This window comes from Symphalangus syndactylus, chromosome 9 (genome assembly GCF_028878055.3).
Source record: "Symphalangus syndactylus isolate Jambi chromosome 9, NHGRI_mSymSyn1-v2.1_pri, whole genome shotgun sequence".
Classification (NCBI taxonomy): Eukaryota; Metazoa; Chordata; class Mammalia; order Primates; family Hylobatidae; genus Symphalangus; species Symphalangus syndactylus.
Window position 1 is genome coordinate 87,380,837 of NC_072431.2, and position 27,576 is coordinate 87,408,412.

The window sequence follows — 27,576 nt, forward strand, 5'->3', positions numbered from 1 at the left end:
TAACAGGTTGACTTGGAAGGTGGGTCTAGTTGCTTAACTACAAGTTTTAAGGGCAAGAATTAAAATGTCATTACCAGGAAAAGTCATACATTTGGCTTTGGGCATATTAAACTTGAGGTAATAAAGTGTTTCTCAGCTGAAATGCCTTGAAAGCAGTGGGATCAGTCTTAGGTTGGGAACATCCTGGGCTAGAGTCGGCCACCACCAGAACAAGTCAGAGTGGACGTGCATTGACTGTAATGCTCCCCAAGGCACAGCACTAGGAATTGCTAATGCTGACCAATATTTTGCAGCTCCCTGGGAAAAAGTTATCTTATCTGCAGTGTGGATGGGTTGTATTGCAAAACTTTGATCCATTTGAAGGGGTAATTTAGAAGAAAACAGGCTGGAAATCTTCCACCTGTAGCCTACCACCCCATTTCAGATATGAGGCTGAGGCCACAGCCACACACTGCCAGAAAATGGGTTGTCATTCCTCCATCGTGGAAGCAGTGCTTCCAGAGGTGACCTGTTTTTGCCAGCTCTCCTTCCTAAGCAGTCTCTTTCTACATCTTCTGGGAGATGAGAGAACCTCCCTGTAATTTCAACCCAGCTGAGGAAGGAGCATGCTCTCAGCCCTGGGGCTGGAATTGGCCCCCTTTGGGAATGAAGAGCTAAAGAGCTCTGCAAGTGCATCCCCTTATATTATTACCCAGGAAACAACCCCTGTTCCAGTCATGAGAGAAACACATATAACAGCTTTGGGAAGTTACTCTTTCAAAATAAGCCCTAGGAGATATGCCTCAATAGATAAGTGCCAACTAAGCATTAAAACTTGGCAGGGTCTAGAGCCCTCATCCTGTCTATAGTAGTATCAGATGCCTCTGATTCTGGCAGAACCCACATAGAGACAGGACTAGTTTCCTCTAATAATTTAGTAAACATCAGCCTGGATTGTTTTACTGTCCAAAGGTGAATAAACTGAAAAAAAAAGAAAAGTTTAATACAGATAGGGGAGTGCAAGTCTAAGGATTTGGGGAAAATCACAGTTTGAAAAGGAGCTACCAGCAAATAGTACAAAAAAGTGTAAATGGTATCTATTTTGGATCCTGAATGTCATAAAAGCATAACAGGCCTTATGAAATCAGGTGAGAAATGATATGAAAAATAACTTAATAATCTTGATTTTAGAAAAGACTTAAAGTCAGAAATCAAACGAAATGAAATGCAAGTTGAAATGAAAAAAGATATAACTCAAATAGGGGATTAGAGCTATATCTTTCCAGCATGAAAATTAAAAGTAACAGAAACAAAGTCTGCTTTGGAGTGAAAATTCAAATTAGAGGTATCAAAAAGGAATAAAAAGCTCTTTAGGAATATGAAAGAACAGGTCAAAGGAAAAAGCTATGCATGAAAAGATGATAGGTGTAGATGGATAATTTACCTTTATTGGTTTATCAGAGAAGTTATTTTGTTCAGACATTGACCAAACAAGCCATGAGCATTTCCTTAGTCAAGAGAAATATTTATTTTCTCTTATGTGGCAAGAAGTCCAGAGATGGACAGATCTGGGGTGGTAGGGCAGCTACACGATATTCTAAGAACCTCAGACTATTTTTTTTAGCCCTAGCTCCACCAAATTTAGCATGTGGCCCTCCTCCCCAGCTTTCAATGTGGCTGCTGGCACTCCAGCCATTACAATCACATTCCAGATCTAACAGAGTAAGAGGAAGAGGTGAATGAGGCATGTCAGATGAGTCGTCCTGCCTTAAAGAGCATTCTCAGGAGCTTCACCTGGCAGCTTACAAATTTATCTCATTAGATTCAAATATGTCATATGACTACCCCCTCCCTGCAAGGAAGACTGGGAGATAAAGCTGTTAAGAAGACACCATTCCCAAATTAAGTCATGGTCCTGTTAGTAAGTGAAAAAAGAGAGGGAATATATTGGTAGATAGATAACAGCCTATAACAACATCCCCGAGATAAATACAGTACCACAGGGGGAAGAATCAATACACAAAAATATAATAAGTAAAGATTTTCCTTCACTGAGTACGCAAAACAGAATTCTTCATGTTTCAGGTAAAGTCAATGAGATCAAAAACCTATATACCTAGACATTTTAGCAAAATGCTCTGATACATTTTTCAAAACTCTTAAATGTACCCAAGTAGAAAAACAATCCAGATTATCTACGAAGAATTTAAATTTAGGCTGCCCTCGACTTCTCCAAGATCACCAAAGGTAGAATAATATGTCAAGATTCTTGGGGAAAAAGTCACAACACAAAAATCATAGTCACAGACAAAACACGATTTATTAAAGTAAGAAAAAAAATCCCCCAAATATTGAAAGATTGAGGAAAATACACCACTTAAAAACCTGCAGAAGCCCAGTGTGGTGGTGCATGCCTATAGTCCCAACTACTTAGGAGGCTGAGGCAGGAGAATTGCTTGAGCCCAGGAGTTCAAAGCTGCAGTGAGCTATGATTGCACCACTGCATTTCAGGCTTGGGGACAGAGCAAGACCCTGTCTTTAAAAAAATTAAATTTAAATTTAAATATAAAAACACTTAAACATAGACTTTCCCAAAAATCTATAGGTGGGAAGCTCATTCCAGTCATATTTTAAAACACATTTATTTATTTTTTTTTTTTTGAGACAGAGTCTCACTCTGTCACCCACCCTGGAGTGCAATGGCACAATCTTGGCTCACTGCAACCTCTGCCTCCCGGGTCCAAGCGATTCTTCTGCTTCAGCCTCCCAAGTAGCCGGGATTATAGGCATGCACAACCATGCCCAGCTAATTTTTGCATTTTTAGTAGAGCCAGGGTTTCGTCATGTTGGCCAGGCTGGTCTCGAACTCCTGACCTCAGGTGACCCGCCCACCTTGGCCTCCCAAAGTGCTGGGATTACAGGCTTGAGCCACCATGCCCGGCCACAAATTTATTCTTAAAATTTAAGAATGAAACACTTGGGCTATAAAAAAAACATAATTTAATAAGTTTGAACAAGTTAGAGAGGACTTGTGACTAATTATATTTTCCAAAGTTGGACACAGCTATATATCCTAGCCTACATGTGACAATGTACAGCTCTCTGTTGAGAAGAATTCTTAAGCTAAATCTAGACTTAGCAGAAAAGAATGGCTTAAAATTATTGACATGCCAAGATAGGAATCAACAAATAAAGTTTTCATCCAAAACAGCATAAAAAGAAAAGCAAAAGACACTCATGAAAATCATATTATGAAAAATATACATATATTTGAAAACAATAGATATAAGGAAGTACAAAATAAAGGAAATGAATATCAGTTCTTGAGTTAAAAAAACAATAAAATAGACACATTTACAACTAGTCTGAGTTGAAAAAGAGAGAGAGGAAGAAAGGGAGAGAGTAAGGGATGGAGTAAGGAAGGAACAGAGAAAGAAAGAGAGAAATATAAAATGTAAAAACAACAACAAAAGGAATTAAAGCTACTAATAAACAGGAAACTGTATAAAAGAAAAATCGTCACAAACTTGAATTTAGAAAAATAGTTTTCTAGGAAAAGATAATTTATTTGTCTCAACAACAAATAAAAACTAAAGAGACCAATAACCATGAGATTAATGAATTAATTTATCAAATTGATACAGAAAAAGGCATAAAGCCCAAGGAGATTTTCCAGGAAATAATAATCACAACATGATATTCATTTCCCAGGAGAATTTAAAAAGTTGACCAATTCATTTAATAAATGTTAAATACATAGTATAATAAAAATGCAAACTAATTTTATTTATTCATTTATATATAAATGTGTATATATTTCATATGTAAGTATATCATATATATATATAAAACTAAACATATTGAGTCATCACAGAATTGAAAAAAATAATAGTGCTCAGGTTGGGTGTATTTGAAGGCTGTAAAGATAGTTTAATTCTAGGAAACTTATTAATGTAATTGATCATTTCATTAGGTCAAAGGAAAAAACACACTAGTTAACTTCAGTAAATTCCCCCAAATTCAATGTTTAGACATGGTTAAAACACCGACAAAACTAGAAATAGAATCATCCTTCTTTCTTATTAAAAAACTGAAACAAATAGCCCTTATTATTTAATAATGAAAAACTAAATCCAGCTTAATTAAAGACAAGAGCTAAATAGAAGTCTTCTTTCACCACTATCATTTATTATCATTCTAATTTTAGCCAATGTTATAAGCACCTCCCACCTCCAACTGAAGAAGAAAAGAGGAGGAAGGAAGGAAGGAACAGAGGAAGGGGAAGAGACCAGGAGAGTGGAAGGAAGGAAGAAAGAAAGGTCAAGAATTAAAGAAAAATGTAAGCACTCAATTTCTTGTGTTAGAGATAATATAAAAGGCACTCACTGGGCAAAATTGTGTTAATTTGAGCACCAGAAAGAATAATGATTGTATCACACTGAGTAAGTAAAAATCCTTAAGAACCCAGTGACTCTCTCCCCCTAAAGGGAGGGGTGGGGGAAGGGAGAGAGATAGAGAGACAGAGAGAGAGAGAAGGAAACTCTTGTTCACAGAAGAATGACCACTAATGAATGTGAAGGGAATCATATGATTGTAAAGTTACCATTTTGCAACCCCCAATGTAGATTCAGGGGCGATCCATTCGATGATAAGACAATTAAGTACAAGGTTATTGGGGAATAGGAATTTGTCCCTATTAGTAAGTGTGAAGACAAATTGTACTTTTTGATGGAGACATCTGAAGATCACTATTTTAACCAATAGGTCATCATAAATAAAATTAAAAGACACATCTTGAACTGCATCAAAAATGATAGTTAATAGCTATAATATACAGACTTAATTCAAATTGGCAAGATAAACACCAAAACCTTACTTGGGAGGGGGCGCTGTGAGGGGCTGTGTGGAGATGCAAAGTCCCAGTACAGAGAATTTGCAGAAAATGAGATACAAACATGATCCTTTCACTAAGAGTCAGAGAAAACAGAGTGGATAGGATTGCATTTGCCTTTGCATCTGAACCTAACAACAGAGGTTTCACTAAACTGGGTATTTTCCCCACTCGATGCCCTTGTAACCCAGGACCCCAGGCCACCTTTCCCTCCATGTGGAGTCCTCAGCATGCAGCTTTCAATCCTCGGTCATAAGACAGCAGGAGGAGACAGAAGGACAAAGGGTGAACACTTGTGCCAACTGAAAATGTCCCTCCTTATCAGGAAAACAACATCTTTCCCAGATGCCACTCTCAGGAGTCACCTGGCTGCACCTACCTGCAAAGAGCCCACCTCCAGTATCCCTCTTCCTTTCGCAAAAGAGCAAAACTAAAAGGGTTTAAATCATAGCGCTCAGCACTGACAAGTTGGAGTCTGGCACCTTCACAGAGGGTTAGAATACAATATATGTTACAACTTTCCTGAAAAGCCACATTCTTCAGTATGTTTGAGGAAACCCCACTGTACCTTTTGATTCATCAGTTCTGCTTTTGAGAATCATTTCTATGGAAATACTAAAAAAATGCAGTCAATGATTTGTGTACACTGTATTAATCAATTCAATGTTTCTAATATCCACTCCTCTCAAAAAACAAAACAAAGGTACATTTAACTTCAGTGCCCAGTAATAAGTGAAAGGCTGAAAATGCAGGGTTGGTCATTGGAAAGCCCAGCAGTGTGAGCTGGTCAAGCCATAGAAACACTTCAGGTCTCAGTATTCCCATCTGTAAACTGAAGTTAATAATACTTCTCACACAAACTTGGAAGGATTAAATTAAAAAAAATTTTTTTTTGAGACAGAGTCTCACTCTGTTGCCCAGGCTGGAGTGCAGTGGCGAGATCTCAGCTCACTGCAACCTCTGCTCCTGGATTCAAGCAATTCTCCTGCCTCAGCCTCCCAAGTAGCTGGGATTACAGGCGTGTGCCACCACACCCATCTAATTTTTGTATTTTTAGTAGAGCTGGGGTTTCACCATATTGGCCAGGCTGGTCTTGAACTCCTGATCTCCAGTGATTCACCCGCCTTGGCCTCCCAAAGTGTTAGGATTACAGGTGTGAGCCACCACGCTCAGCCAAATAAAATTTTATATATAAAACATCCAATAAAGTGCCACACTAAAGAATCAATGCATAATAGATACATACATATACACAAAGTACTAAGTAGATTATTATATACCCAGTTATTAATAAAATACAGGTTAAGCATTTCTAATCCAAAAATCTGAAATCTGAAATACTGCAACGTTTGAAATGTTTTAAATGCCGACCTAATGCCACAAGTGGAAAATTCCACAATGGACCTCATGTGCCAGGTCACAGTCAAAATTCATGTGCACCACACACAATTGATCCAGCCTGCTGATGTTTGTTGTCATTGTCTAACAGCTGATACAGGTATTCTGGTGATGCTACCGTGTTGCTTAGTTACCCGGAACACATTGTTTATCACTATATTAGTGATATGCCATATTGTTTCACTGTTGAGTACTGAAGTGCGAATAAGTGTAAGAAAATGATTATTTATCATTTTCTTTGTAGCATACACATTCTGAGTCAGGAATGATGGTGATGTCAAACACCCACAGATTGTCCACATGGGTGCCTGAGATAGTGACATCCTTGCTTTCTGACGGTTCAATGTGCACAGACTGTATCATGTATAAAATTATCAAAAATATTGTATAATTACCTTCAGGATATGTGTATAAGGTGTACATGAAACATAAATGAATTTCATGTTTAGATTTTGGTTCCAGCCTCAAGATACCTCATTGTGTATATGCAACTATTTCAGAATTTGAAACACTCTAGGCCCAAGCATTTTGGTAAGGGATACTCAACCTGTAATATATACATATACAATGTCAAAAAATCTCTGAGAAGAAAATGCATCTAATATATTGCTAAATGAACATAAGTGTTTTTGAGTGCTTAAAATCACACCTAGAATTATGTAAGTCAAAGCTTAAAAAAATTGTATTTATGGTGTGATTTCATATTGCAATGTATACAATCAGCTTTTCTAATCTAAAAGTTCTGCATTTGTGGATTCAACCAACTGCAGATTGAAAATATTTGAGAAAAAAAATGCATCTTTATGAACATGTTTGTTCATATAGTAATGACAAGTAATGAATTTCTTGTCATTACTCCCTAAACAATATAACACCTATTTACATAGCATGCACATTGTATTAGGTATTATAAGTAATCTCGAGATGATCTGAAGTATACAGGAGGATGTATGTAGCTTATGGGCAGATACTACACCATCGTATACCAGCGACTTGAGCATCTGTGGATTTTGGTATTCACAGGAGGTCCTGGAACTAATCCCCCATGGATACCAAGGGACAACTGTATACGGTTAGAGGAAATTAAGACACCAGTGGTTTGTCCAGCTAGTCATTGCATTACAGATGGTTACTTTATCCTTTATCCTTTTTTTGTTTTTCAATTACCTATTTAATATAAGCATACCTCAGAGATATTGCAGGTTCAGTTCCAGACCACTGCAATAAAGTGACTATCTCAACAAAATGGATCATACAAATTTTTTGCTTTTCTGGTGCATATAAAAGTTATGTTTACACTATACTGTAGTCTACTGGCAGTGCAATAGCATTATGTCTAGAAAAATAATGCGCACACCTTAATTTCAAAAATATGCTCAGAAACGCAAACAATTATCTATCTGGGCCGTCGGCAAGTCACAGTCTTTTTGCTGGTGGAGGGTCTTGCTTCAGTGTTGATGGCTGCTGACTGATCAGGGTGGTGGCTGCTGAAGGTTGAGTGGCTGTGGCAATTTCTTAGAATAAGACTACATTGAAATCTGCCCCATCGACTGAATCTTCCTTTCACAAAAGATTTCTTTGTAGCATGTGATGCTGTTTGATAGCATTTTACCCATAATAGAACTTCTTTCAAAATTGGAGTCAATCCCCTTAAACCCTGCTGCTGCTTTATCAACTATGTTTATGTAATATTCTAAATCCTTCGTTGTCATTTCAACAATGTTCACATATCTTCACCAGGGATAGATTTCATCTCAAGAAGTCATTTTCCTTGCTCATCCATAAGAAGCAACTCCTCATCTGTTAAAGTTTTATCATGATATTGCAGCAATTCAGTCACATCATCACGCTCCATTTCCAATTCTAGTTCTGTTGTTATTTCCATTCCATCCGCAGTGACTTCCTCCACTGAGGTCTTGAACCCTTCAAAATCATCCATGAGGGTTGGAACCAATGTCTTCCAAAGTCCTGTTAATGTTGATATTCTGACCTCTTCTCATGAACCTCAAGTGTTCTTAATGGCATCTAGAATGGTGAATCCTTTCCAGAAGGTTTTCAATGGACTCTGCCCAGATCCAGCAGAAGAATCACTGTCTACAGCAGCTATAGCATCAAGAAATATATTTCTTAAATAATAAGACTTGAAAGTCAATATTACTCCTAGATCCATGGGCTGCAGAATGTGTTATCTTGGCAGGCATGAAAACAACATTCACCTCCTTATATATCTTCATCAGTGCTCTTGGGTGACCAAGTGCATTGTCAATGAGCAGTAATATTTTGAACGGAATTTTTTTCTAAGTTGGTTTAAAAATTTAGTAAACCATGCTATAAACAGATGTGCTGCCATTCAAGCTTCATTGTTCCATTTATAGAGCACAGGCAAAATAGATTTAGCATAATTCTTAAGGGCCCTAGGATTTTTCAAATGGTAAATGAGCATTGGCTTCAACTTAGTCACCAGCTGCATTAGCCCCTAACAAGCAAGTCAATGTATTTTTTGAAGATTTGAAGCCAGGCACTGACTTCTCTCTAGCTATGAAAATCCTACATGGCAACTTTTTCCAATAGAAGGTTGTTTTATCTGCACTGAAAATCTATTTTTGGCCAGGTGCGGTGGCTTACGCCTGTAATCCCAATAATTTGGGGGGCTGAGGTGGGAGGATTGCTTGAGCCCAGCAGTTCCAGCCCAGCCTGGGTAACATAGTGAAACCTCATCTCTACATAAAAATCAAAAAGTTAGCCCAATGTGGTGGTGCACACCTGTGGTTCCTGCTACTCAGGAAGCTGAAGCAGGAGGATCACTTGAGCCCAGGAAGCCGAGGTTGCAGTGAGCTGTGATCACACTACTACATGCCAGCGTGAGTGACAGAGTAAGACCTTGTCTTTAAAAAAAAAAAAAAGGAAAATCTATTTTTAATGTAGCCACCTTCATCAATGATCTTACCTGGATCTTCTGGACAATTTGCTGCAGCTTCTCCATCAGCACTTGTTGCTTCATCTTGTACTTTTATGTTTGAAGATAGTGTCTTTCCTTAAACCTAATGAACCAACCTCTGCTAGCTTCAGACTTTTCTTTTGCAGCTTGCTCATGTCTCTCAGCCTTCATAGAACTGGAGAGAATTAGGGACTTGCTCTGGATTAAGCTTAACTTAAAGGAATGCTGTGTGGCTGGTTTGATCTTCTACCCAAAACCATGAAAACTTTCTTTATAACAGCAAGAAGCCTGTTCGTTTTCCTTTCTTTTTTTTTTTTTTGAGATGGAGTTTCGCTCTTGTTGCCCAGGCTGGAGTGCAGTGGTGCAATCTCGGCTTACCGCAACCTCCGCCTCCTGGGTTCAAGCGACTCTCCTGTTTCAGCCGCCCAAGTAGCTGGGATTACAGGCATGCGCCACCACACCTAGCTAATTTTGTATTTTTAGTAGAGATGGGGTTTCTCCTTGTTGGTCAGGCTGGCCTCAAACCCCTGACCTCAGGTGATCTGTCCGCCTCGGCTTCCCAAAGTGCTGGGATTACAGGCATGAGCTACCTTGCCTGGCTAGCTGTTTGTTTCCTTATCACTCAGGAGTTCATTGGAGTAGCACTTTTAATTTCCTCCAAGAACTTTTCTTTGCATTCACAACTTGTCTCTTTGGTGCAAGAGGCTTAGCTTTTGACTTGTCTCAGCTTTTGACATGCCTTCCTCACTAAGCTTGATCATTTCTAGCTATTGATATCAAGTGAGAGACATGAGACTCTCCCTTCCACTTGAACACTTAAAGGCTGTTGTAAAGTTATTTATTGGCCTAATTTCCATATTGTTGTGTCTCAGGGAATAGGGTGGCCCAAGGCAAGGAAGAAGGATGAGGGTGTGGCCAATGGGTGGAAGAGTCAGAACACACACCGCATTTATTGATTGAGTTCGCCATGTTATATGTGTGTAGTTCGTGGTGCCCCAAAGCAATTACATTAGTAACATCAAAGATCACTGATCAGAGATCACCATAACAGATATCATAATAAAGAAGCTTAAAATATTATAAGAATTACCAAAATGTGACACACGGAAACTAAGTGAGCACATGCTGTTGGAAAAAACGGCCCCGATAGACTTGCTGGACTCAGGGTTGCCACAAATCTTCAATTTGTAAGAAAAATGCAATATCTGTGGAAATGCAATAAAGTGAAATGCAATAAAACAAGGTATTCCTGTATACTTGTTTTCATATAAATCAGCGGTTAGGTCTATTTTTTCTTAAAGGGATAGTTAGTAAACATTTAAGGTTTTGTGGGTCTTATGGTCTCTGTCTTAACTAGTCAGCTCTGCCATTGTAGCGCAGCAGTAGCTTTAAGCACAATGTAAATGACTGGCATGACTGTGTTCTAATAAAACCTTATCTATGAAAACAGGAGGCCAGCCAATTCAGTTTGCAGACCCTTGCTTTAGACAATGATATATACGTGTTATATTTTAAGAATAACATTTTTAAGGTGTTGTAGCAAAAATCAAGTAAAGAGAGGAATTTTTCTAGTGGTGGGGAAGAGATATAGATGATGAAGAAGGTTTGCACAATGCTTTATGGACAAGAGAAAATAGAACAATTATAAAACAAGAGAAGGAGCAATCCCTAAGAATCCAAGGAGACTCAAGATAGTAGGGTTTCATTTAAACAGGAAAGTGATCCTCGTCAGTACAGTGGTGAGTAAAAACCAAAAAAAAAAAAAAAAAAAAAAAAAGTGAGAACAAACTCGTATATACGCATGCCTTGCATTTACATGGAGTTTGTCCCCCAAAGCTTTTGGACCATTTCCCATGGCATGTTAAGGCGGTTGGAGGTTTTCAGGATGACTGCAAAGCCAGGTTAGAAAGCAAGGTCTCCTTGAGCTTAGACTGAGGAAGTTATGGGTTCACCTCTCCAGGATGGGACAGGACCAGCCTCCATCCAGCAGAGACCTTTCCAACATCTCTTACAAAAGGCCGCTTGGCTCCACTCAGTGGCAACTTTCGTATTAATGCCTCACTCTTTTTTTTTTTTTTTTTTTTTTTTTAAGACAGAATCTTGCTCTGTCACTCAGGCTGGAGTGCAGTGGCGAGATCTCGGCTCATTGCAACCTCTGCCTCCCGGATTCAAGCAATTCTCCTGCCTTAGCCTCCCAAGTAGCTGGGATTACAGGCATGTGCCACCAGGCTCGACTAATTTTTTTTGTATTTTTAGTAGAGATGAGGTTTCACCATATTGGCCAGGCTGGTCTCAAACTCCTGACCTTGTGATCCACCCACCTTGACCTCCCAAAGTGCTGGGATTACAGGCGTGAGCCACCGCGCCCAGCCAATGCCTCACTCTTCTTGAATAAGTCTGAGTAATAGAAAATATATATTGTTATTGAGTCAAAATCTTCTACCTGCTACTTTTCATTCTAGACTCAGAGCAAGTCAGGAGGTGCCAAGACCCTCTGCCACATTCAGATTTTAGTTATTCGAAGCCATGATCATGGTCTTTTTCCATTCATAGAAATCCTCTGTTAGGGGACTGAATGTTTGCACCCCTCAAATTCGCATGTTGGAATCTTAACTCCCGGTGTGATGATACTTGGAGGAGGAACCTTTGAAGGTAATATGTCATGAGGCTGGAGCCCTCATGAATGGCATTAGTTCCCTCATAAAAGAGGCCCCAGAACGCTCCCTAGCCCTCTTTCCACAAGCGAGAGTGCAAGGAATCAGCAGCCTGCAACCCAGAAGGGGGCTCTTAAAGAACCTGACCACGTTGGGTTGGAGTTCCAGCCTCCACAACTGTAAGAAATAAATTTCTGTTGTTTATAAGCCACTCAGTCTACGGTATTTGGTATAACACCCCAAACTAAGGCATCTTGAAAGCACAGTTTTCCTACAGCAGAGGTTGCAAATTGGAGACTTACAGTTTTACTTGGTTTGGCCCACTGAGTATTGTAAAATCATTAAGTTGAATGAGAAAAAAAATCTTAAAATTATAAAATTTATCTTAAAAACACAATCTTTTGGCTTTCTTAGAAAAATCTGAAGAACTAGCAATACTGTTAATAATTGGCTTGAAGATAAGGAGCAACCAGCGTAAGCTCCTGGCTACTCCCAGTCCCCTATCCCAGCACTGACTTTGCACCTCGATCGTTGACGCCACCAGCCTGCACCCTGAGGACAGCCCCTGAAAAGAGCTAGCAAAACATGCTGCAGAGCATGAGGCCCCAAGCTCAGAGAAAGGTTTCTCTTTTAGGTTTAACAAATATAAGTTCTGTGGCCCTGGGAGATGGGTGCTCGCAACGTGTTTCATTGTGTGGAAAATGAGTGGGTTGAACGGGACCATGGCTTAGGTTCCTTACCCAGACAGCATTCTATGAATCTATAAATGGCTTAGCTAATTTTCAAATCTCACTGAGCTCATTGCCTGAAAACTGCCTGAAGTCATGAGTTTCACCTGCTAATAGCACTTTGAAAAAAGAGATTTGAAAAATAAAATATCTGGATCCCTCAAAAGCCATTTGCCAATTTATACCAACATGTGCTAAATGTAAAAGCAAAGCCATTCACTCTCTTTTGCCTCTAAAATGAAATTTCAAGGACAGGAGTTCTAACTGTTAGGTAACATGGGGTACCTTAAAATGGCACCGTACCCTAAGATGGGGCCGGTTCCGAGTTCTTCTCCCCTCCTTGATCGGGCACTGTCTGAACCCGCCAAAGGAGGGCCAATCAGAAAGAAGCATCTTCCACCTTCCTTTGGGCCCGCCCCTAGCCCAATCCGCATAGGCCCAAGGGCTATAAAACCCAGCACACCAGCAGCCCTCTCCCTCTTCTCTTCCTTCTCCGCTCCATACCTCCAATAAAGATCTCTTGACCGCGACCCGTGTAGTTTGGTCTCCGCCCGGCCCCTTTCATTGGTGCCGTGACTCGGATCGGGACTCCCCACCCCCCTCGGTGGGACCCCAATCACTTTCGGGCTCAGTCCAGACCCCGGCCGGTCTTGGCTCATTTTCCTGTTTGCCCACCTCTATGCCCAACACCGGCCTCATCTCGGTAAGTCTCCCCTTCCGGTGTTCGACACCAGTTGACCGGCTCCCACCTCGGCCGCCCACACGGCTGCCGTAAATCCTATTTTAGACTCGGCCTCCAGGGAGCAGGGTTCCCTCCTTTTCCTCCTCACTCGCCAGGCCTGGGCCCCTTCCCCTTTCTCGCTCCGAAAATCCTGGTACCAGGTGGCCCACGGCCCTCGGCCTCCTAGAGGCCCTCAGTCCTTTCATTTTGGTGACGACCGACTCGAAGGGTCTGACTCACAGCACAGTCATCGGCTGGTAAGGGACGCCCTGCCCAGCCCTTTGCCATATATTTCCGTCTCATAATGGGAGCCTCTGCATCCCTGCCGGCCGACTCTCCCTTACAATGCCTTTTAAATAACTTATCAGCCCTTGGTTTGGCTGCTGATCTCAAACCTATACGCCTCATTAAATTGTGCACTCAAAACTGGCCCACCTACCCCCTAGACAACCAAAACAGATGGCCCACTTATGGGTCCTTTGATCCCAATCTTCTCCGGGATCTCTACAACTATTGTGAGAGAACAGGAAAATGGGCAGAGATCCCCTACGTTCATGGCTTCTTTCTTCTATGGGACAAACCCAACTTCTGCCTCCCTTGCAAGCCACAACACCTTATCGCTGCTCTCAAGCTACCAACCTCTCCTTCCGCTCCCGACTTTGATCCGGCTGACGAACCCCCCCCCCCATACCACCACCCTCCACCTCATCTTCCAGTCGCCGCTCAACCGGTTGAAACTGGCTACCAACCCGGACCACACGAAGAACCAAACTGCTTACGCCCCGCTCTCATGCATCTCCTAAGTCCTCTTCTCTGGCTTTCCGCCTCTCACATCTTTACACTTTCCTCCGCCGGCGGGCCCTCTTCCCAGCCCTATTCTCACTGTGATAGAAAACGGCTGGGACCCTCTCTTCCACATGTTCCACTTCGCCGTCTGGCTCCCATATCAACAAACACACCCCCTTCCTATATTATACCACTAAAAACAACGCCTCCTCCCGAGCCATACATATCGACAACCCCGCCGACCCGGTCTGGGGCCAGTCAGTTACAGGAGGCATGTGTCCCAGCAACGCCTGGGCATATCCACCTCAAACCATAACTATTTCCCGTTCTCTCAAAGAGTCCATCTCTAACCAAACCTTTAACCAGCTTCTCCTCAGAAACTACCAGCTCCTAGCGACTTGTGAAGACACGGCAGACTCCAGAGACAGTCTCACACCCTGCTGACCTCTTAAACGGCCAACAACCGGCAACAGATACCCAGGATTGGGGCGGGGGGGTAGGCCTGCCCTCGCACCCTAAATTAACTACCATCTTCTTTTCTCTTCGGGCAGACCAAACTCTACCCCTAGTACCCCAGATGGCTACAGCAAGCTTAAACACCCTTCGCTCAGACAGCTGGCTCATTGCCAACCCATCCCTGCCCCTCAACTGGCTCACGGCACTGGAGGACAAGGAACATTCATGGACTTCACGTCTAACGAAGTCTTCACGTACAGCGCCCTATTGCTTCGCCTCATACTCATACTGTACCCCATGCACAACCCTGACAGTTCTCCCTGTGCCCCCTCCCCACAGCGCCCCCACTCAGCAGGAAGCAGCCAGATGAACCACGACGCCCATTTTCCCCCATTTAAGAAAACAAAAAGGGAGGAATGTTAGGTAACATGGGGTACCTTAAAATGGCACCGTACCTTAAGATGGGGCCGGTTCCAGGTTCTTCTCCCCTCCTTGACCGGGCACTGTCTGAACCCGCCAAAGGAGGGCCAATCAGAAAGAAGCATCTCCCGCCTTCCCTTGGGCCCGCCCCTAGCCCAATCCGCGTAGGCCCAAGGGCTATAAAACCCAGCACACCAGCAGCCCTCTCCCTCTTCTCTTCCTTCTCCGCTCGATACCTCCAATAAAGATCTCTTGACCGCGACCGGCGTAGTTTGGTCTCCACCCGGCCCCTTTCACTAACAATGAAAAAAAAATATCTACCACAAAGTTTCATGTTTGTATAAAAATAGTGCGTCGATTACATCATTTAGTAGACACAAATGAACACTTGAAAAAGGACAGAGTCAGGAGCACAGAATGAAGGTTTTCTATCTTAGAGCTTGATGCTTCCCTCCAGTTCCTACCCACCCCCAATCACTCCCACACCTGTAGATACAATTTGGGTTTAGATTTGTTTTATCTCTCTTGCCATAATCCCTCAACTTTCTCTATATAGCTTAAATGGTTCATTAAATGCTTTCTCCAAGAAACTAAAACACATTCTAGAATAAGGCAATATGTGCCGTTTAATTGAGAGCAGGACACAGACTTCTGGAGAGGAGGGCCTGGTCTTCCAGCCTCCCCTCCCAGCCCACAGCCCACCCCATTGGAAGGGCTATGGTACCGCTATTCCACAGCATCAGGCGGGCAAGAGGGCTGGGGCTCATGTCCAGTGTGGTCTGGAAACATCTGCCACCCTGGCCTCATCCACCTGCTAATTATGTGCACCAAGCCAGATCATTCACTCTGCCTGTGGGTCCTGACCAGGCAAAAACCACAGAAACTTGACTTTCAGGCCAAATCTGAACCTCAGAATGGGCAAAGACTGCAGATGGGCAAGGACACAGCTGTTCATTAAAGTCCATATGGAATATTTAGACAGAAAGTGCTCCCTGCTTCAGAAGATTCTCTGGATCCCCTGGAAAAAGGCAATTTATGTCAAAGCTCAGGGTCACAGGGGAGCATGTTCCTACAGCAGTGGTCTCTCAGGAAGTGGACCTGGTGCCTTGGCCCTAAGGGACCCAAGGTCAACGGCAGATACACTCAGTTTTGGTAAAATTAAGTTTAAGCCAAGAACGTCATGATGATTTCTAAGCTCCTGACAAGGGCAATGTTCTGTTTAATGACTGAACTGTGAGTAGCTCTTCCAGAAGCAATATTGTAAAATTGAGGAACTCACTCTGTAAAGACAAGAAATGTGCTGTGGATTCATTCATCGTGGTAATGGCCCCCAGCCCAGCATCTGGTACAAAATAGATGCTCCACGAATAGTACAAAAAATAAAATAATCACCCTTAAAGGCTACAACTTTTTCATATTCCCTTCTCAAATTAGATGTTTCTGCATGGGAGGGACTTAATTCTGCTTTGTCTTTGGACATTTTCACCTTTAACCATAAGCAGATTTTTGTCTAGATGGAAAAATCTCACACACAAAAGAACCTAAATGCTTTTCACATAATAGCTCAAGAAATGTTTTTGGAATAAATAAGCAACTGAAAATGACTTGAAAATAACCAGAATTTTAAAAATTATATGCATGTGTTTATATATGTTATGTATATGTGTACGTAGTTTTATACATATTTGTGTAAAGATACACAGGACTTTTTTTAGATTTGTGATTTAGTAGTCCCTTGGTCAAATTTCTCTTTAGAATCTTGAAGCTTAACAATTATTATACATATAGTGATATTTTTTCCCTTTCCTGGGAGAAAGGAGAAAATAACATTAAATCCTATTTGTGAATTTCCACCATTTTTCCCAAGGATGTCACACCATGATCTGAATGTATGTTTCTAAGAAAGATAAATTTTACTTTATTGCGACAACAGGATGGAGAGTGCGTGCAAGTTCCTATGAGAGAGGTCTCATCAAAAAGTTTGCTACTTGCTGTTAAAAGTTGTTTCTAAAGCAGGAGAGGAGCACTGCCAATAAACCCCCCTTTCTGGGTCTCTGAGTCCTTTGAAATTCTGCAATTTCTACTCTTGCTTCTTTCAGATGATCTAAAAATTAGACCTTGCCTAAAGAAGGAAGCTCCTCGGATATTGGTAAGAAAGTAACACTAGTGAGCATCACCTGGAAAGAGTTATTGGGACAATTCTCGCTCAGGTCTGACGCTATTCATGGCAGGGGTGGAGATCAGGAGAAAGACAGGATTCACGCTGCAGAAAACTGGGCTCTACCTCTGACCTTGTGAACCTGGGAAAGCTCTGCAGTCCTCGGCTTTGCTCGTTTATAGAACAAGGGTATTAGAAATTTAAGCTGCCAGCTATGTACTTCATTCATTCTTTAAATGGTTACTGAGTGAAGAGAACTGTTCTTTGTCCTTGGAGAATCAACAAACAAAAATCTGTCCTTGTGGATTGCACCTCTTCTAACTTTCTACTTACCTTTGGGGTACGCATTTTGTGGATACAACATGGCATATAGCATTCTAGAAGCAACGAAATACAGACCTTCTCAACTCTTAGGTTGTTCCTTGAGCTCATTTCACATTCGGAGAAAGAAGTACCTGCTGAGGCAGACACTGGGACAAGTATTTTCAGGAATACTAAGAGAAGTGTGACAAGCCCTTAACCTAGAGGTGCGCAGCATTTAGTAGGGAGGCTGAAAGACAGGAGAGTGAAGAATAAACAAATAATGATACTCATTCCAGGAGAATTCTGTAGGGAGATAAATCATATCGTATTAGCAAACTGAGTGATGGACTCTGCTAGGAGGTAAGGTTTAAGCTAGATCTTAAAAATGGTTACATTTACAGAGGGATGGGGAGTCTAAGAGCAGAAAATAGCATCATTTATTATACATATAGTGATATTTTACATATCACTATATGTTTACACAACTACAGAAAAGCATAGAGCACGTTTGGAGAAATGGGAAAATGATTTGCTTGGCTGCCACAGAGGGTCAAAAGAGTGCATGGGGACATGGGCCGGCCAAGGCCTACAGCCCAACGATGCCAGCCTAGGGAACTGTGCATACTTTGGCCACTCCTGAGAGCTTTGAACACAGGACTGACATGCTCACATTCAAGATGACAAAGTCAGTGTGGCCCAGAGGAAGCAGAAATTGGAGGGCAAAGAACAGTTTTTATCAAGTCCTGGAAGGAACAATAACAACAACTAAGTGTTTCAACTCAACAATAATTGAGTTGCCGGGTCTACTTGCTGGGTGCTGAGGAAGCAAAGACAAGCTCAAGCTAGCCACTCTCTTTAACTGTTAGAGAACACCAGTCAGGAGAAAAACACGGAGGTTCAGGACCAACAAAATGTCCAGGCAGGAAGGAAGACCCCCAGCCACCTCCTTGTAGGGGAAGGAAAAATAGTGTATGGAAAAGGAAAGATGTATACTCAGAGGATCCTGAGACCTGAAAATATCATCTAAACTCTAATCCAGCAGCTTTTAGGGGGGTTTTATCTGCCCAGGCATGGTGGCTCACACCTGTAATCCCAGCACTTTGGGATTACAGGTCACTCAGATTTGCAGATCACTCGAGGCCAGGAGTTCCAGACCAGCCTGGCCAACATGTTGAAACCCTATCTCTGCACAAAATACAAAAATCAGCCGGGTGTGGTGGTGTGCACCTGTCGTCCCAGCTACTCAGGAGGCTGAGGCAGGAAAATCACTTGAGCCTGGGAGGCAGAGGTTGTAGTGAGTCAAGATCATGCCACTGCACTCAAGCCTGGGTTACAGAGTGAAACCCTGTCTCAAAAAATAAAACAAATAAATAAATAAATAGAGGGGATTTATCCAAAATAATATCGACATAGAGAAAGTTCTGAGGTTGGATTTCGGTTAAGGAAAGCACCTGTTACATCTTTCGGTCAGTCAGCAAACATTCAGTGTGATGTCTAATATGTTCCAGACACTTTTCCAGGCACTGGGTAAACAAATAGCTTCCTGTTCTAATGGAGATTACAAGTTAGAAGGGGAGAAAGAGAATAGCACATAAGCAGAAACTATATAACAAATTGTGTGGTGCTAGGTGGTATGAAGAAAAAGAAAGCAAGCAGGCAGATGGAAGAGAGCACATTGTGTGTGGTCAGAATAAGCCTTTCTGAGGGTGTGATAGCTGATAAAGGGGGTCAGGATGCGGGTGGCTGGGGGACCATCCCTCCAGGTCAAGAGAACAGTATTTGTACCTGGCATGTTCTAGGAAGAGCAAGGACAACTGGGGACTGGGAGAGTGGCAAGGCAAGCCCTGTGGGCAAAGTAAGGAGTGTGGGTTTCATCCTGAACAGGGCTATGGGTAAAGAAATAACACAATGTCCACTCCAGGAGGACAAGGACTTGTGACTGTTTTGCACTGTGATCCTGCTACATCCCAGCACCTAAACCAATGCCTGGCACACAGCAGATGTCTAAGTAGTATTTGTTGAATGAATGAATGAGAAGACTTCCACTTTTAAAGGCTTGTTTGGGCTGCTGTATAGGGATCAGACTGCAGATGGGCAAGGACTACAGAAAACCAGTTAGGAAAGCTTACTGGCACTTAGACGGCGATGGCTGTGCTGGATGGAGAGGGAGAGAGGAGGGAGAAAGATTTATTGAAAGCTGGATCTGGGTGAGAAAAAAGTCAGGAGGACTCACAGGTATTTGACCTGAACAACTGAAAGGACAGAGTTGTCCCTGACAGAGATGGAGTACACCAGAAGAGAAGCACGTTCAGGGAGCAAAAATCAGGGGTTGTATTTTGCACATGTTAATTTTAAGCTAACGTGCCATTCAAGGGGAGATGCTGGGCGGTTGCATTTTCAAGTCTGGAGTTCTGGGAATGAGTCAGAGCTGACGAAATAAACTTGGAATCATGAGCATGAAGACAGTGTTGAGAGAAGGAATTTAAGTAAGAAGGGAAGAAGTCTGAGAGCCAAGGCCTGGGGAATCCCTGTACCCGCCTTTAAAGGTCAAAATTCAGTTGAGATCAATTGGGGTAAAAACTCAGGGGCCATCCAAAGAGCCTGAGAGAGAAGAGCCAGAGAGGCTGCAGGAACACCAGGAGAATCTGGTGTCCTAAAAGAAGCCAGGTGCTTAAGAAAGAGAGAGTGGTCCCCCACAGCCCCATGGGAAATGCTGCTCAGATCAGCAAAGCTGTGCCCTTGTACTTCACCAGGTAGAGATCATTGGTGACCCTAATGACAACAGGGAGGGGAGTGACAGGAACGAGTGACTGATACCTGATCGAGGTGCTCTCGACAGGCAAAAGGTGAGAGGGGGCAGAAACACAAAAGTAGCTTCAAATAAGACAGTGATCTTCTGGTCTCAGGCTGCATGGTGGGTATGTGTTGTATTTTGCTTCATATATTTCATATATGTTCAATGTGTTGTTTGTCAAAATCAAATATGTCACAATAAAGTATGTCTTTAGAGGCTGAGATGGAGGGAGTGAAGAAGGCCAGTGGGACAAGCTTTTTGAAGCATATTCTTTAAAAAGGAACAGAAAATCAATCATGGGGGATGTGGAGTCAGGGAGGGGTTTTGTAAATGTCATATATCACAGTACCATTTGTATGCCAATTATTTCCTTATCATCATCCTTTTTACATGCAGGTCCTATGCCCAGTCGTGTAGTGGGAACACCAAGGATAATGCTGGGGGTAGGCAGGGGGAAATAAAGCTGGCAACAGTCCTCAAAACGATTTTTTTTTCAATTTCAAAAAGCTCATTTCTACAAAAATAATTTGTATTCAAGATAGAGGGAAAACGTCATTAAGTAGTTTTAAGTTTTGATGGTAAAAGGAATTATGAATAACGGTAAAGAAAAAAAGAAGTCCTTTTGAGGATAAAAACTTATTGACTGCATCCTGTGGTTTCTTCAGCTCATCTGTGTGTTACAGGAAAGAGGAAGAGGAATCACTTGCTGATTGATTTCATCAGTTCTGGTACTGATGGCACTGATGGCAAGGTCTTATATGTTTAATTTTATTCTCCCCATCTTTCCCCCCTTAACCTAGATCTCTGAATTTTAACAATGTGTAGGGCTGAGATTTCTGTTTCTCAAACTGCTTTGACTTGAACCCCCAAAGCAAATGCAAAAGCAGGGAACATCCATGCATGTTAAATGGGTGTCAGTTTCAGAACAAAATGACTGAATTACAATCCCTGGCCATGGATGTGAATTTTGATCTTTTTTTTTTTCTTTCACACACATGATATTTCCCTGACATCTGTGCAATACAAATATATCTAGAAAGTGTGAAATGGAAAATCTGCTTCACTAAATATATAAAAGGGACCCCGAATGAAGTCTCCATGATGGCATTTGTCATCATGGGCACAGATGGCGTCCTTTCCCAGCTCTTCCCCCACCCCCCCGGTACCGGCTTAAGTTCCATCCACCAAATTCTCCCTGCATATCACATGCATAGATGCCTGATAACACCAGGAGAGCCTGTCTATATGCCACATCCTTATTTTTCAGGCCTCCATATGCATCAAGCTTCAGACCAATAAATCAGGAAAAGTATCAGTTCCGAACAAATAATGCAAACAGTGTATACCACTTGTTGCTATGGGAACCCAGATGACCTAGGAGCTTAGTGATCTTTGTCATATGTTGCCAGTAAGTAATGGCATTATTATCATTCTCCTTTCAGTGCCCATGTCACAGAACAGTATAACTACTTACCAATACCCACACATCCAAACACTGTAGGATGGGATACATAAAATTGCTAATATGCTGCTTGGCTTCCTAAAATATTGAAAGAGGCTTTAAGACACCTAAATGCGTGGCATTGAGGTTCCAAATGGTGGTCAGAAAGTCTGTGAGAAAAAGACGTAAACGATAAACAATATCATTAAAAGACTCGACCTGCTTCTGTATCTCATTGTGTCTTAACTTGGAAAAGCAATGGTAATGAATAAACCTCAGAAAGTAGAAAAGCTTGAGCTGAGTAAGGAGGTTGTGAAGCTCTGACTCCTGCCTTTGGTGGGGCGGGTGGGGGGTGGCAGTGTACTACTGGCATATGGCTTATGTATGTGGGGGATGTTATAGGAAGTTAGGTGGAGCTAAAGAAGTGGAAAAAAAAGAGCAAAGTGAGGAACCAGAGAGAAACTGAAAGGGGAATTTGTTAGATGAATTGCAGGGAACACTTTGACCATAAGAGTTATTCAGCTGTGAAACATACTCAGTGGTGAGAATAAAAATGCTTGGAACCTTGGCTATTACACCTCCAAATTCTAAACATTTTGTACATTTTGGAGATTGCATACTTTTTCCACCACTGCATTCCTCACTGGGAACAAGAAATGCCACAAATCTTTCCCCTTAATATAGTAAATTTAGTTTTACAAATAAGAAAGGATTATAGAAATGTATAAAGAATAGCTTTAACAGAAGGCTCAAAGTAGTTATTAGATAACCACAGGCTGACCCATGTAGCCTTAATTATTTCTTCTCTACATATTGCCAAGCTAAATTATTTCTAATCTTCTTCTCCTTTCAAATTGCTCAACTGAATAAACCAACAAAAATAATCACAGAATGATGATGTTAGAAGTGACCTTTGGGATTACTTGGTTCAACTTTCTACTTTTAAAGAAGAAGAAACTAACCCTCAAAGAGGAAAAGCGACTTGAAGAAAACCCCACAGAGCATTTCATACTGTTTTCTCTAAAAGTCCATGAACATCAAATGTGCCAATAGCTGTTTTACAGAGAGGACATGTGGGTATTGCAACTTCCTGGTTTCCTAATGTAGCTTGTCCTGTTTTTTAGGATGGAAAAGGAAGCAGGTAAATGGGAGAGAAGCAGGTGTCTCGATGTCTGTAAGTCACACCTGTTAGTCTAGAAATCTGCCTATTGGGATACTCAGTCAAGCTTGGCTGGCCCAGGAAGGATGGTTGTCTCTGGTCTAACTGTAGGTCATTTCAGAAGCACTTACAGTGGTTCAGTGTTGCTTGAGCAAATAATGAGTAGACATTCCCTAGACGTGTCCATCATCTTAGCAAGCTCTGGTTGATAGAACCAGGACTTAGAGAGAAGGTGGGCAGAAGGGTGCTCACGTCTTCTGTTTAAGTGTGGATTAGAGGTTAGAGTGCTTGGGCCATGTTTCCTTCTAAGGCCAGAGCAAGACAGAACAGAGCAGTTATCAGATAAATTTTGTCAAAATGGATAATCCAGATCATTCAAGGAAAAAAATAAATAACCAAAACCTACAGCATTTGAACTCATTCTCTACATGTTTTTTTTGTTTACTGAAGGTGGGTGGAGCCTCTCTCAGAGGCAGTGTGGTGGAAGGCCTGGATTTGCGTCCTGGCTCTCAGTTCCCCCTTAAGCATCTTACATAACCTCTCTGATTCCCCCAGCTGACTCACAAAGTGAAGGATTCCCACCTACCTCCTGCCTATACAATTAGAGGGCATTTTTATGACCTGGAATCCACTCAATAAACATTTCTGAGAACACATGATGTACCAGGCAAACTGCTAGGTGCTGGAGAGATGAATATAAACTGTCCTTGTTCCGAAGAAGCTCATCCCATATTTAAGATAAGGAGACTGTGGCACATTTACAACTCAGATAACTGCAGTATTGTAAGTGCTATCTTAGCTCTATGAACAAAAAGGCTATGGGAAAACAGGAGAAGAAGTGGTTAATTATGCCTCACAGGGACTGTAATTTCAGAATGTTATTTTGATTGTAACTTAAAACAAATGAGTGCACGACTACAGAAAATTGTGTGGCTAAGCATGAATCAACAAATACCTTGACTATACCTAAATTATAAAAATTACCATAGCGCATGAAAACACTGCCTGTCTGCCTATTTAGACCAATCATTGCTTCACCCATTTTTATAACAAGCAACAGCGCTAGCAAGTTTTGTGAGCAACACCAAATTACATCAGAGAAAGTAAGTCTCATGCCATTGTCAATTACTGCATAGGATGAAACAGCTGTCTAGAGTGTCTCATTAGAAACAAACAAAAACCAATGACTGGAAAAAGTGAATTCTCAATTATCTTAGACGGGGTTGGAATGAATAACTCCACAAAAGGAGAAAACCTGTTATCCAATTAATTCAATCTTCTTCTCTTTTCCCCAACCCTCCACCAAATGTTTTGCTATCGTGGCCAAAAAAAAAAAAAAAAAAGACCTGTTTGAGTTGGTGAGTAATTTCACTTATGGGGAAAATGCAGACACCTGGGTTTTAAAAGCTGCAAGGTATAAAAATAAGCCACAGATTCCATAATCAATCCTTGGTTTGCTTGCGTGGTTCACGTTATAATTATTTGCCTTTCCAACACTGGGTAACTTTTCTTACTCCTTTGTCAGTTACCACAGAATGCTGGAACTAGAAAGAACGATAGAAACCAGCCAGTCCAACTTCCTTTACCGTAAGGAATAAGACTCAGGCTTGTCTTTCCATATCACTTCTAGCCTTTTAATATTTCTTTTGTTAACAATCATATCAGATGGAAGCATAATAGAAGGTAAAGCTCAAAGTGATCTTGTAATACATCCATCTTTAAAAACCAGAGTGTAAAAGGAATCAAGTCAAATGATGCTATATACACAAATAACAGAGCTGCAGTCCCTCTGTATTGATGCATTGATGGGCTGTTCCAGCTCAGGATGTGGCCTCTCTACCAAGTCAATAATGTCACAATCTAAACAAACTTAGGCAATTTGCCTTCATGAAAAAACTACCCCAAACAAAAAAGAGAACTGTCATTCCACAAAGCAGCCAACTGCACTAGACTGGGATTATAGTGTGGAATTAGTCAGAACGTGGTTTATTAAATAAAACACTAGAACGGCCAATTTGCCTGGAGGTCTAGGAATTAAAACAGTGCTTTGTTTTTCCAATGCCACATTCCAGAGGAGGCAGCAAGCAGAGGGAACGGGCAACAGGGAATTCTGCCACAATCTATCTCTCTACCAAACAGGCACACACATTCATACCAGGGTGGGCATGTGGACTCTAATCCCTTCTTAGTGGAAAACACACATTTTAAAATGAATCCCCAATCTAGAATGAATTACCGTAATAGCCACAGCCGGAGCGAGTCCGCTGATGAGAAACGCAGATCTGGCCACCTGCTTTGAGACGCCTTGGACCACAACACTGCCGGGGTCTTTAAAAGCTGGCCTTTTCGGGTAGGGCATCTGCCCTTCTAAATCGCGTTTAAATCCCAGGAAAAGAGAGAAGATGCCTCCCTCAATTTTTGAACTATGCTGCTCTTGCTGTGTCCATTTCTGCTGAACATAGCATTGATATCTTTTCAAAGAGAAGGGGGGAAAAACAAGGGGAGAATTGCACCACTGCAGATTCCAAGAGAAGTAAGCACAAAACTACAGCAACGTCAAATAATATCTTCTTCGGCAACTAGGAAAATCCCCACATGCTATCTGGTGTCAGCCCAATGCAGACTGAGGCGCGCTGTGCCCGGAACCACAGGAAGCCGGGCATCTCTGCAGCCTGTGTCCCTGCCAGCTCCCCCTACGCGCTGAAATTCGGCAGGGAAGAAGTTATGGTGCCCAGCCTCTGTGTGCAAGACAGAGACACCGCGCATCATGGCTCTGAAAATCAGCCAAGTGGCCGGGACGTCAAAGCGGCAGGGCAATCAGAATGCCCTGGAGCCGGGGATGGAGGGGCCACATTGTTTGAGCCCTCGGATTTTGCTGCATTGTCAACCGCCCGGGAACGTAGGGGTAGCAGGAAGCGCACCTCCGGCCAAAAATGGACCGGACCCATGTTTTTCCCCCGGCGGCTCCCTCCCTGCCTGTCTGCAAGTCGCAATACGGTAAGCGACATGACGGGCTGCTCCCGCTAAAACTCAGGTGGCAGGCCCGGCTGAGCGGCGCAGCCGGCCGGGAACAGGGAGGCGCTGGGGGAGCACCCACACCGCGCCTCCTCCCCTCCTGCACCCATCCATGGGAGCAAGGGCCGGACCCGGCCACGCGCCCCTCGAGCGAGCACCGGCGAGCCCGTGCGGAGGCTCTGGGCGCTCTCTGGGCTAACCACGGGCATTGCATGGGACACAATTGTTAAAAAGCGAGCCCAAGGCGAAGCGCAAATACAGAGCTTTGGTTCACAAGGGGTGGGTGTGGGCTGGGAAGGGGGATTACGTAGGTCTCTCCGCCCCCTCCCCTGACACCTCCTCGCCACTGGGAGGGCGCTGAGGGGCGGGGGAGGCGCTGCGAACCCGCTTGGGGGCTTCTTTGTTTCTCTCCGTACCCCGCAGGAGGGCCGGGTGCGCCTGCAGTACCCAAGCCGGGGTCGCCACCCGGGGATGCCGGCCCGGCCCGGGCAGAGGCGCGTCCCAGGCTGACAATTGAACCTCGCGGGAGAAGCAAGAGGGTGGGGAGGAGGGTGGATCTCGGCCCCGGGAAGGGAGGGCGCTGCCGGGGCCTCGCGTGCGGCGGGGAAGCCGCCCAGAGAAGGGCGGGGGGTGGGGGGGAAGGGGCGGCAGGCAGTGTCCCCGCGCTACGCCCGCTTACCTTGGCAGCCCTGGCCTGGGCACAGATCATGCTCCTGTCACCGCGCGGATTAGAGCTGGGGGGCGCACGTGCCCCGCATAGTGCACCGGGCGCCTGGGACTGGCTGGGGAGGGGACCCTGGCGACCGCCCGCTCTCGCCGCGCTCTGGCGCCGGGTGCCCCGAGAGAGCGGCGGCCACGGCCACTGTCACGGCGGAGGGGCGCGCGCGGCTCGGCGACTGTGTGCGCGAGGAGGGGGCCGGTTCGGTCAGAGTCGCACGGTGTTCCGGCTCCAACAACAGCGCCTGATGCGCGGTAACGCAGCACACTTCATCGCTTTATCCTCCCGCTTGCATCCCCTCCCTCCCTGCCTGCTCCTCTGTGGGTACCAGACTCCGGAACCAACCACAAGCCGGGCTTGCTCTCATTAGCGCTGCCCCGCCCTGCAGCCTCCGCGCACCCCCACCCCCGCCCCCGCGGTAAATATATATTGATTCTTGTTACCGCCGGCCCCATCCTTCCAACACCCAGCACGCGTACTGGGCATATCCAGCACCAACACCGGCTCCTCGGCCCTTTTGTGTGTGTGCAAACAGTGTAGCAGAAAGGATGCGGTACAGACACTCTAGGCGGGTACCCTGTGACAGGTGTTCTTGGCCTCTGTCTTACACACTTTCCTCGCTTACCTTACACACAGTTAAGAACGCTCAGAGACACATTTCAGGAACCGTCCTGTATTTGCACAAGCACACAAAACAAACATCGTAATGACAAATGCAAAGGATGAAAATCACCCCAGAATATCTATTGTTGGGCAAACCTAGCTCCCAAACCGGGTTTTCTATTACACTGCCCACAGTGTCAGAATGCTAGAACGAGAAGGAGGCAAAGTCTAGACCCTTCCAGGTACAGCCAACTGAGATGCAAAGAGAAGTGAAATGCTGGTTACTATTGGTGGCTGGCTGCTCCATATATGCACATTTTTTGCATTTGGTCGACATTTGGTTTGTGTGTGTTCACATAAAATGCAGAGGCTTTGAGCACATAATCTCTATAGCCTGGGATTTTATGATCCAAC

General features: G+C 43.3%; 2 protein-coding genes and 1 pseudogene across 8 annotated transcripts in view; 1 reads left to right on the top strand and 2 right to left on the bottom strand.

The window, feature by feature from the left end:
- HECW1 (HECT, C2 and WW domain containing E3 ubiquitin protein ligase 1) overlaps positions 1-26,889 on the bottom strand; it is a 473,895-nt gene extending 447,006 nt beyond the window's left edge. For 2 of the 6 annotated variants that reach the window (XM_055293321.2, XM_055293322.2), the window contains exon 1: positions 26,521-26,889. In XM_055293321.2, coding sequence (XP_055149296.1) covers positions 26,521-26,550 — 30 coding nt within the window. In that variant the 5' untranslated portion in view covers positions 26,551-26,889. Of the gene's footprint in view, positions 1-25,062; positions 25,427-26,520 lie in introns of those variants that run through there. The other 4 variants (XM_055293320.2, XM_055293324.2, XM_055293319.2 and 1 more) reach the window with 3 other exon arrangements.
- LOC129490489 (tigger transposable element-derived protein 1-like) lies at positions 7,661-13,125 on the bottom strand (annotated as a pseudogene).
- LOC134731437 (uncharacterized) overlaps positions 25,422-27,576 on the top strand; it is a 134,174-nt gene continuing 132,019 nt past the window's right edge. For both annotated transcript variants that reach the window (XR_010113704.1, XM_063609628.1), the window contains exon 1: positions 25,422-25,823. Coding sequence is in view for 1 of the 2 variants with exons in the window: in XM_063609628.1 (XP_063465698.1) it covers positions 25,422-25,823 (402 nt within the window). In the remaining variant the exon portion in view is untranslated. The remainder of the gene's footprint in view (positions 25,824-27,576) is intronic.